Source organism: Pagrus pagrus, assembly GCF_965226575.1.
Source record: "Pagrus pagrus genome assembly, chromosome: 10".
Classification (NCBI taxonomy): domain Eukaryota; kingdom Metazoa; phylum Chordata; class Actinopteri; order Spariformes; family Sparidae; genus Pagrus; species Pagrus pagrus.
Genome location: NC_140194.1, coordinates 14,279,837 through 14,290,918, shown reverse-complemented (window position 1 = coordinate 14,290,918; position 11,082 = coordinate 14,279,837). Strand labels below are relative to the sequence as shown.

At 39.4% G+C, this 11,082-nt stretch overlaps 1 protein-coding gene across 3 annotated transcripts in view; it reads right to left on the bottom strand.

Annotated features, from left to right (window-relative positions):
- Positions 1-3,112: 3,112 nt before the first annotated feature.
- Positions 3,113-11,082, bottom strand: part of LOC311263550 (cGMP-inhibited 3',5'-cyclic phosphodiesterase 3A-like) — an 80,054-nt gene continuing 72,084 nt past the window's right edge. For all 3 annotated transcript variants that reach the window (XM_084363703.1, XM_084363704.1, XM_084363705.1), the window contains 2 exons: positions 10,101-10,362; positions 3,113-8,964 (listed from right to left, as the gene is read on the bottom strand). In XM_084363703.1, coding sequence (XP_084219829.1) covers positions 8,651-8,964; positions 10,101-10,362 — 576 coding nt within the window. In that variant the 3' untranslated portion in view covers positions 3,113-8,650. The remainder of the gene's footprint in view (positions 8,965-10,100; positions 10,363-11,082) is intronic.

Genomic DNA, 11,082 nt, shown 5'->3' with positions numbered 1-11,082 from the left:
GAGGCGACAGGGTGGATACTGAGCACCGCGCTCACAGTGAGGCACACGTGACGCGCCACACAGCTGAGGAAACTACTCGCCGCGGAGTATATCGCACCTTTTCACTGAGCTCTGGTGAGCTGTGACATGTCTCTGTCAAACACCTGCAGTGTGTCGGTAAACCCCCGCAACATGAAGCCCTGATTTAGATATCCGCGATTAATAATTAATCCATCAGACCTGGCAGAAGTAGGGGTGACCTGGGATGGTTGCAACACTGGAGTTCTCAGATTTTGACCTTTTGAAGTGTACCTTTAATTGTCCTCTACAGATAGCAATGTAGTAATGCAGCCTGGGGGAAGCTGAAACAGACCACAACACAAGATATGGATCTGAAGAAATGTATTATGCAAACTTCCTGTCTTAAAAGAGAGTAAAAACTAACATTATCAACAGAGTGTGAAGAAACAACAGCTCAGATGTTCGGTCTAAGACGTCTACTGTACTGTGTTGCAGAGATGTTGCTGACGCTACCAAACTGTGTGATTACATCATCACATGATGCACTGCAGCCCATTAAGAGTCTTTCCCATAAGCTAACATTGTGAAAGAAGCGTCTGCAAAATGGTCGATCCATTTTTTTTTTAGCATCACACAACCCCTGCAAAATGACTAATTTCACTGTCATAATTTGAGCCATTCGGTCTAATAACATTTTGAAAGTCTAGAAGAGGCTTCAAAACGCCACTGAAAAGCTTTCATGGGAATGAATGGGGCTCCGCCTCCAAGGCTGTGTCAGGTAATAAAATGTCCTTTGCCGTCCTGACCACTTTGTGCCTGCAAGAGGCAATAGTCCGATAGCCTCACGTAGGCTAGTTGTTGGTGTGATAAATGAACAACTCACAAAATGTCAAGAGATGAAATATCCTTACTTCTATTTTCCTTACTAAACAGTAAAGTACAACCGCACACCGTCTGAATTCATTCAAACTCACCATGAACTAAATATAACTCTCTTGGTTTGTCTTTCCACAATCACCTCTGATTTGGTCGAAATAAATCCTCAATTCACTGAGTAGGATGTCTCAATGCCCTCTGCACGTATCCCCTGTTGTCCATCTGACCTCCGTTGGTCTTGGAGGCTGTGTTCGGTCGTGGACCTATGTCCAGCCGTGTCCACTCTCAGGCTGCCAAATCCAGTTGAGCTGAGCCACATCGCCCGTGGTGACTCCGCCTGTGAGCCGAGGTCCTGATCCAGACAAACTATAGTGTCACTGGCTCAACACCTAAGTGAGCCATCAGTTAAATAGCCAATGGTATCTAGCAAAGAGCAGCAGTTGATGGTTTTTGGAGCTACCTTTGAATTCTGGCATTACTCTTGAAATTATACCTTTAAAATACTAACATACAAACACTTTGTATTCTGCTGCCACAGTCAACTGTACATTGAAGACTTTCTGACTGCTCTGATAGCCAACATGGCTAGCTGTCCTAATCCTTGTTCTCTGAGGTTTTGTGATTTGGTAGTGAAAGTTTATTTTGGTGGTAATTTGAATGCTTTTTAATGTGTTACATCCATCCCCACCCCTGTCAGCCATTGTTTAAGTAGCTGTAGAAGAATGATGGTTTGAAATTGGCACAGATGAAATGCCTCACGTTGCCAAAAAAATCCTTATTCACACATTTATTACATTTCACAAGCAAGGGGAGGAAGTGGTCCCTTGAAATCACCCCTTCTTGTTGAAAGTGGTGCTACAACCATCCCATTGTTACAACCATCTCCAGTCTCCCCATACCGTAGACCTGCTATCCTGCCCATCATTTTGTCCATACATGTGTGGATAAATGATTCCCCTCCATCCAGGTAATGAATAAAGCTTTCAATGATGGCTCAGATAAGAATAAAACACTGCAAAGCAAAACCATATCATAGAGATTGCTCACACACACAATAAGGACACATGTAAACTGAGAAAGTGTGATACCATCAGTTTGTCTTCACTGCCAGCTTTGTTACAGTTAAATGGACTGCATCTGGGCCTTTAAACTATTCACTCTCTATGAAATTTAATTGATAAGTTTAATTAACTGTCTCGCATCATGAACCATGAACAAATAAATTATTCCAAACACAGCAGATACTGTTTTGACTGAATCTATATAATATATATACTTGAGTCAGCTTCATTAACATTAGTCATTAAGTCACCCAAAGCAGTAGTCGTCAAAGTCGTGAAGATCGAATCATGATTCAACAGTTCAGTTCACTATTCACTGAACTTGTCTTGACCCATGAAAGTAAAGAAGTCAGATAAATGAAATGATGCATTACAGATGGCGAATCTAACTTTAGATGGTTGCTGCTGTTAAAATTGATTTTTTTTTTTATTTAAATTTTCCTCTACTCAGTCCGAAGTGGCATTTTCACAAAAGAATGACAGAAACACATTTAAAAAACAAGAGGGTATCAATGTGCCTTAAATGTGTCCCCCCCCCCTAATAAAAATGCATCATTAGATAAGGTCATCCCCTGTGGAGCCTACTGACACACCAGGTGGTCAGACCTCATTTCTCAGGTTTCTGGTTGCTATGGGGATAACTGGTCCATACACAGCACACCCTCTTGTTATGAACATGTCCACACCTCTCTCAATGGCTACACGGGTCAGTTAACATAATCTAATCAGCACCTGAAGTGAGATGCAGGATTGGTGCTACAGTACGGTGCTAACATGGTCTATAGTGATTAATTGTATCGTGATTCAAATGCTTAGAGCTGCAGCCAGGTACAGACGGCACTTCTGTGCATTGTGCTTGATAATTAGTTAACAAAAAACATGATACAGGCATTTTTTAAACATATTTTTGGATATATTTCAATGAGAATCTACTGTAATAGCAGGTAAAATTTGAACAAAGTCACAGAAGCAGGCCTGCTGGATGTAATCTTCATAAAAATTAGACTTGGCAGATTTAAATTCTTATGTTGTGATTAGAAGTGGCTGATATAAAACTGTCTGGATGAAGCACATCACCTCGAACTTTGAGGACAGTTTGTCACAACAAGAGATTTAAATATAAAGCAGATTCGAAATAAAAATCAAATGATGATAAATAAGCACAGGAGAGACACAGGGATACCACAGAAATTATATTCTTGTAATTCAATGTATTCACATTACAACATCCACATGGTTCAGTTTGTGACAACTTCTAATGATCTTCAAATATATTCACTGTATGATACATAATACCAATATAGGCACTTCCAGTAAGTCTGGCAATATTGAAGCTACAGTATAGTGTCTAAATTACAAAATGGTAAAAATAAATAATGTTTATCTAAAAGAGTTTTTGTAGTTTTAAAATTTCTTTACTGTACAGCATATATGTATATTGTACAAAATGGAGCATCAACCTGCAAGAAAATTAATTATTTTACGTTCACAAATACTGTGTATTTGGACATATTCTTCCTTGTGTAAGTAATAGTACATGTGGTAAGTGCAAGGTACTAGTGAGAAGAAAGCAATTATTAAATCATGTGTCAACTATATAAAAATACTCATCTCATTTTTTTCACCTTTACATAATTGTAAAGCTAAGTTTGGTTCGCATGATTACAATTATGTTACATGTGTGAATAAGTACGACAAATAAAACCAATTAAGATGTGAAAAATACACTTTCAAAATCAGCTCAAATGCAGGTGTTGAGTTAAGACTGATGTGACCGGGGGCAAAATGCATACGTAGTCCACTCTGACAGAAAATAAGGTGACAGAGGAAAACTAACAGAGTGGACAGAAAAAAGCATAACCGCATGGCGGCCATTTTCTTCTAACATCACAGTCAGACTGAGAAGCTCAAATCTGACCTTTTCTTTTTTATCATTTCACTGCTTTTTGATTCATCAGCAACTGAAAAGACAGTGGATTGGGAAAATCTGGAGTGTCATCAGGCCAAATTTTCAAGGTAAAACAACTTATTTGATAACCCACTAGCTTCTGTCGGACGACAGCTAACGTTAGCATTCAACCATTTCCTAGCTAATGTTTCTGTTTGATAGTGTTACAAAATATGATAGGAAAGATGTAAATTCATTATCAAATACGATCCCACATCTTGGACACATTTATTGAAGCCTAGAAGATAAATGCACTGGATGTAATCAAACGTGAATGTTAGCGGGGAAATGGTTGAATGCTAAGGTTAGCTAATAGGCTATAAAATATGTTGTTTTACTTTGAAATATGGCCCGACGTCCCTCCAGATTTTCGTTATCCGTCATCATTTTAGTTGCTAAACAATCGGGAAGTAGTGAAATAACAATTTGTACCTACAATTCGAGTCCCTACATTTACACACTGCTGGAACACAGCAGCATAACATTATCCCAGCATTCAAGCTTGACGTTAGAGGAAAATGGCCGCTGTGTGAATATGGTTTATTGGATCACCTTTAAAGATGAGAGCGGGTTGTGTGATGAATGCGTTACTACTGTTGCCGGTGAGGCTCTGCAGGCTAAGTTGATGGCAGATCAAAGAGGAAGCGCAAGGAGAAATATGCTATAGGAATAACAATTTCAGAGAAGAATTGAAGATCTACTTACTGCATCACTTTACCCTTCCTTATTTCACCGTCTCTACTTGTAAAGAAAAGCAGCATCTCTCTCTACTAGCTGTAAAAGCCAGCCAAATACAGGGCAGAGTCACATTAGAGAGGCCATTGGAAGAATTCAGAAAGACAAATAGACACAAACACACACTTGCTCTCTCTCACACACACTCTGTTTACTATTTATACATTCACAAAGCAGGAGCTTTGGAGAGTTTAAAGGGTAACTCGCATTTAAGTGTGCTTGCAGGTCTTGGGGTGTACTACAGCCTACAGTATGTGAAAAAAGTAGTATAAATCCTTTTGTGGCTGCATGTAATCTAATGAAAGTGATGTCAGTCAGTGGCTAAGTTGCATTGTGGGCAATGTAGGCACCAGGTTTTTACACTCCCATAACACTGACACTTATTATGAATATTTTAAGAGGGAATGATCAAAATCAACAGCAGAACCAGAGATTGCGCCTTTTTTATTCGGACAAATTTACTGATTACCCACAATGCAACTTAGCCAATTTATCAGATTATAGGCAGCTTCGTTTGGACACACAAAAGGATTTTTTTTCAACTATACAGTAGTACTCCCCAAGACCTGTGAAACACTTTAATGAGTAACATTGGTGGAGTTACCCTTTAAGTTGGAAGCTTGAAATGGAAACAAGACTACTAGAAAAAGTGTTTTTTTCCCCCAATTCTGCACCACTTTAGTTGCGTTGTCTGTGTTGCAAATGTATCCATTGTGACTGTATAATGATGACTGCTCATTAGGGATGAATTGCAGGCGATGTACAGAAACACTGGGCATGTTGTAATCAACATACAATGAGTGAGGCAAATACGGTCATTAGTGGCCAAAAAAACAAAAGTTGTTCTGATTCAGCGGCTTCTAACAAGTTTCATTTGATATAGGGGTTCGGGGTAAACTATTCTCGGTCTAATGCCTGTCTGATCAGTCGGTCAACCAATTATCTTGAACTCTTGCAGCCTGAGCTGCGGTAGATCCAACTCCCCCCTCCACACGGGCAGCAGTAAACAGGCCATTATGGATGTAGTACGAAGTCCACCACAGCCAGGAACATTGTGTGTTAATAGAGTATGTTTCTGCTGTATCTGCAAGGATACAAGGACATGATGTTCTCTCTGCCGCTGTCTTATGATGCGGTTGCTTCATCATATCCTAACTACAGGGAGACGTGTGTGCTGTTCAGTTTAAAGAAATGGGATTATGGCAGAGAGAAGAAGCGGTAAATCATGAGATGAGATACCAGTGCAAAGGAGATTCAGATGTGCATGTAGGTCATGAGAACTGGGCAAGATTAGCAGTGGATAATTCATTACATATTGCCTCACTGCACTCGCTTGTGACCCGCCAACTCAGTGTAGAGCACTTAACTTATTCAAATCAAGATCTACTTATGGTCTCTCAAACACTTTTCTGTGTAAATGTGAATTATTCAAGCAAAGTGGGATATTCAGCAGAGACATTTCGCATCCTACTCAAACTACTGTGCATTTGGATATGTGTTTAGTTTACCTCAAGGCTTTTTCTCAGTTGAAAGTTGGGCCTATCATGTGATGTCTTACGCTACACTGACCTTTAAACCATTATCATGTTCTGTGCAGTAATGTTATTATGTTAAATTCCATTTACAAGTCACGACATAAAAAAAAAAAAGCTACATTTTGGAAACAGTACTTTTTATGTCCGTTGAAAACTCTTGGAAAGCAGTTTTCTGTGTTATGTGCGTCACTGAGTCCAACAATTAAATGTCTGGGGCTCGAACTGACATACTCAGGACCACTTTGTTCTATTTTATATGTTTCAAAGAGTAAGATTGATTTTTCTTGATGTGGATAGCCTGTGCTTTTTGCTTCGGAATACATTTAATACATTTTTTCTTCTTTAAGTACAGCTGCAGGATGCATGACGATGGGTCAATGTATTTATTTGTGGCTATGTAAGATAAATAACAGAGATGGTGCTTACTGCCGTACCACCTGACTACAGAGCAGCTTCCTTCCTCAGGCCGTGAGGCCGCTCAGTTCATCCTGAGCCATCAGCCATATAAAAATCCTATAAATTTTATGACTTATACAACCTGAATCCTGAATCCGACCTAATGGCAGGTATTAAGTATAATAATAACAATAAAAACAGCCAATCTTTTCGCTGCTGGTGTTTGCATATGTAGGTCATATAGAGGCTCAGTATTAAACACAAACGTGTGTCTAAATAACACATAACTTCTGTCATCATGGCCATTATTTATAAGCTAACTCCTACAAGAAAGAACGATATTTTCTACCGTCAACAAACAGCTACAGTAGTAAAGTAGTCTTGCACCTCGTTGTGAGAATATTTTTAGCAGAGGACAGGTGACCTGAAATACTGATGTTGAAAACTTGCCAGCACAGCTGTCACTTTAATCAACCTTGACTAGATTTCAAATCACATGTTTTTTTTATATGAAACAAAAAGGAAATTCCCAACTCACTTTGCCTGAATAATTTCTCTGTGTTATCACAGTAATTATTCGCTTCAACAGGTTGGAGTTGTAGACAAACTGATGCACTCTGAGTTCTGCTCTTAACTCTGAATCTCCCTGAGGTGCCAGGAGAAGATTTCAGACTGATTTATGTTATGATAGTCGATGCAGAGAAGTTGGATGTGTGTGATATAAACTTCAGTCTATTATGAACCTATTCTAAACTAGCTGGTTTCCCCTGTATATTTAAATGTACAGTCCTCGTAGGTAATACAAGTGTTTACTTTGAACTTCAACAGTTAAAGTTTTCCTGAGGGTTTAAGGTCGGCATACAGTAATTGGCAGGATTTACACTATAAGGACCTGTTAGTATTGAGTGTAATACAACACACTGATTCCAAAAATGTCGTCAGATAGTCAAAAATTTAAAGAGAGGGCAGAAGAACAAAATGTAAGTCTACATTTTTAAAAGAACTTTGAAGAATTATACATTTTATTTACCTGGCAGGGCTCCAGGGTGCAACTATTTTGGGTGCACATGCGCATATTTACCTGTTCTTGCCCCCCCCTTCATACCTCCCTGACACTTTGGTAGTGTTAGTGCATGTTCTCCTCCCTTTTTGTTCTTATATTCTGCACACAGGTATTTCCAACATCCCACTGTTGCGTTGTAAGTGCAGGCCTCTGGACACTACAACATTTAGCACAGTGAACCCTTTACTGACCGCTATAATTATACTGGGACTGGAGACCAGAGATGGCACAAATATTCAGGTAATCTGCTGAATATATCTTTGTCCTCTGCAGAAGAATTTGTCTATTTAAGTGCACTAAATTAAAACACAGACACACACACTCACCCACACACATACAGAGAATGACAGGCCTCAAATCTCTTCCCTTAAACTAATATGGCTACACCTGATGGTATAAAGTACCGAATTTGGCAACAAATGTAAAACATAAAATGAATAGTGATTTGATTTTGTATGCTAAAGCCTATGGGTACTTTTGGCAGAAGTTGAAAGGAAGAAAGATACGCCAATGTTCCTCATCTGATTGACTCCCTTTATAATCCATATATTTATATATATAAAAAAAACAATATTATGGCCCGCTTGAGACCTCAAAAACTCGTGCTAAAATTGAAACACAAGTACAAGTAACTGTGATGTCTATATATAATTGCATTCAGAAAATAATTATGTATAAATTGGCAGCAAATTTCTGCAGTCCCGTGTTACCACATTGGGTTGAGGTCTGTGCAACCAGTCTTCCTCTTCTCTTGACAGTAGCAAAAGAGTCTGTATCCCAAAGTACACAAATAATCCTGTATTGCAATATGGAAAGCTCCGTTAAATGTTTGGTGAAACCAGATATTCAAATAAAATGTGTAAAGCACAAATTTTCCCACCCTGTTTCTTTTTTTCTGTATAGGCACACATTTCCCAAACATCTACAGTGTTGTGTCTAAGTGATGTGCTGGCAAAAACAGGAGTCAGCTGATAGGAGAAAAAAAATCGTCTTCATGTCCTTGCCCTGACTGACTCCATATATCCCATGGGCTGTTTCACTGTGGGTCCCCCTCCGCTAGTTCCTCCGGAGGTTTAGAGTCTTCCTGCGGAGACACGGGCCACTCGGGTTCCTCCACTCCCTCCTCTGGATCCTCTCCTTCTACTAGCTCCTCTCTGCTGCCTGGTTCCTCTTCCTCCTCATGAGTAGCCAGGATTGGCTCAGCTACATTGTTTAAATGGACAGACTCTGCTCCTTGGCCTTGTTTCTGGGCCTCTTCTGTGATCACCTTCTTCCACATCTCGTGGTTCTCCATTAAGTGTTGGGTGATCTGGCAAAAGGCTTTCCTCCTCCTCTTGGGAGCTGCTTTCTCTGTGGAGGAAAGAGAAATAACTTAATTGAAAATAAAGGATGAAGAATGGGAGGAAAGTCACTTGAGTACACTGTGGACTAATAGTTTGAAGTTGTTAAAGCGTTTTAGCTCATACGAGAGGTAATCAGTTGCCCAACATTTTTAAAGTAAAGTCAACTTTTAAACTGTACAGTATAGCCATAAGATCAGAAACAGTTTTCCACATTTTCACTGCTTATACAGCCTTTTAATAGATCTTTCTTTTAGTTACAATACATAAGTAATTGGATGCAAACTTTGACTAATCACTTGTGTTTGTTATTAGTATTACTTGATTTTTATAGTACCAAATTTTGTCATGTATTATTGCCTAAACCTTTTTTTTGCATACAGATTACCATTACTTGTGTTAGATTAAGACATCTCAAAAGAACTGCTCATTTATTGACTTGTTATTGGAGATAAATATTCAACATACAGTATGTTTCTGCTGCTAGGGGTCCCTCAATCAAAACAAAAATAACCCAAAAGAGATAGTTTAATGATGTTGGATGGTAGTGTGAGATCATGGGAGCAACCATCAAAGCAGATGAGAATCGATCTGACATGACTCAGACAGACATCAGTCATGTCTGCCTCACACTCTGATTTATAGCTGCAGGCTACCAAATGAATAAAATAACAGAAAATTTCTCTTGAACATTTTAGGATAATTGAAATACACAAATCAACAGAATATATAAAAAAAGATCTTCTTTTTTACATTTAATGTGGAAATGTTATATATTATATCTTCGGCGGGATGGATATGTTGTATAGATTATGTATGCGCTCACAAAATGTACAAACTGGTCTCGAGGCTTTTCAATGAATTGTCATTAGCATTTATAGTATGTTTTGATAAGCGGCTTTGAACTGCTTGATAATAAGCTACACAACTCCTGCAAAACTAAATTATTTCTCATCGTTCTGAGGAGAAACTGAAGTTTAATGTTGTTATTTGAAAATTAGTTTGCAGTATATTCTATAATCAGACCCATATAACGAGAAGAAATAGCAATAACAATTTCATACTTTCTTGGCTACATGTTTCACCTCCAGTTCTCTTGTACCACTACTTCATGTTTACAGCATTGTTTCAGGCCACAGTGCTTACGTGATGCTTCTGAGCTGGTGGACGTGTCTTCCTCTGCAGTATCCTCCTCATCCTCCTCTTCCTCATTCTCCGTGATCTCTGGCTCGTCTGCCTCCGGGTTGGGCTCCACCCATCGTCCAGGTATGAGACAGGCCGAGTCGTAGGAGTTGCACAGCGGTCCCACGATGTGTGTGATGAACGATTCCTGGAGTTTGGCCAACTGTGGCGCCGCTCGGTCCATGAAGGGGCTGATGGGAAGGCCCAGGCTGGACTCCTCGTCGCCCTGCATAAAGTATGAGCCACATTAGTGCAAAATCATCAACGGCTGAATGAATATCAAGACATGGCATGACTCACAGTCACAGGTAGCCACACACACTGTTGCAAAAGAACATTCAGGCCTGAGTGAATAAGAGGGATTGATGTTAAGCCTCTGTCAAGCCTTACATTGTTTGTTTCACAACAATGAATGGTTTTGAGTCATAATAGTTTAACAATGTGACGTTTGGTGCCTTCTGCATCAGAAAGGAGAAGCCGAAGAAAATTATTTGTGGCACCGTGAGCACTCAAAACATATAATGTGAAAGGTGGAACAAAAGAGGGAGGCTTAAATGTGGACACAGACCAGTAGTCCCAAAGTCATATCTATTTTGACTCCAGCCTGCTAATCAATGACTTCTTTACACCTGGGATGAGAAAACCACTAGGATAAGCCCCCTTACTATAAATAAATGAAACTAAGAAGAAGTACTGCCCACTGAAATGTAACAGCACCAACACAACATGGTAATATCTCGACTGGTGAAAAATATATACACATAACCCTGCTCAGCAACATGTGAGTTTGCCACTCGTGTATTTATTCATTATTGGAAACTTAATTCTCTATATACATCAGCCACAACAAGAAAGGCCTAACAATATCCAGGGGATGTGCCGGAACAAGTCAGATCCGTGGAAGTCCTACCTCGCAACCCACAGGAACCCAAATGATCAGCCATCA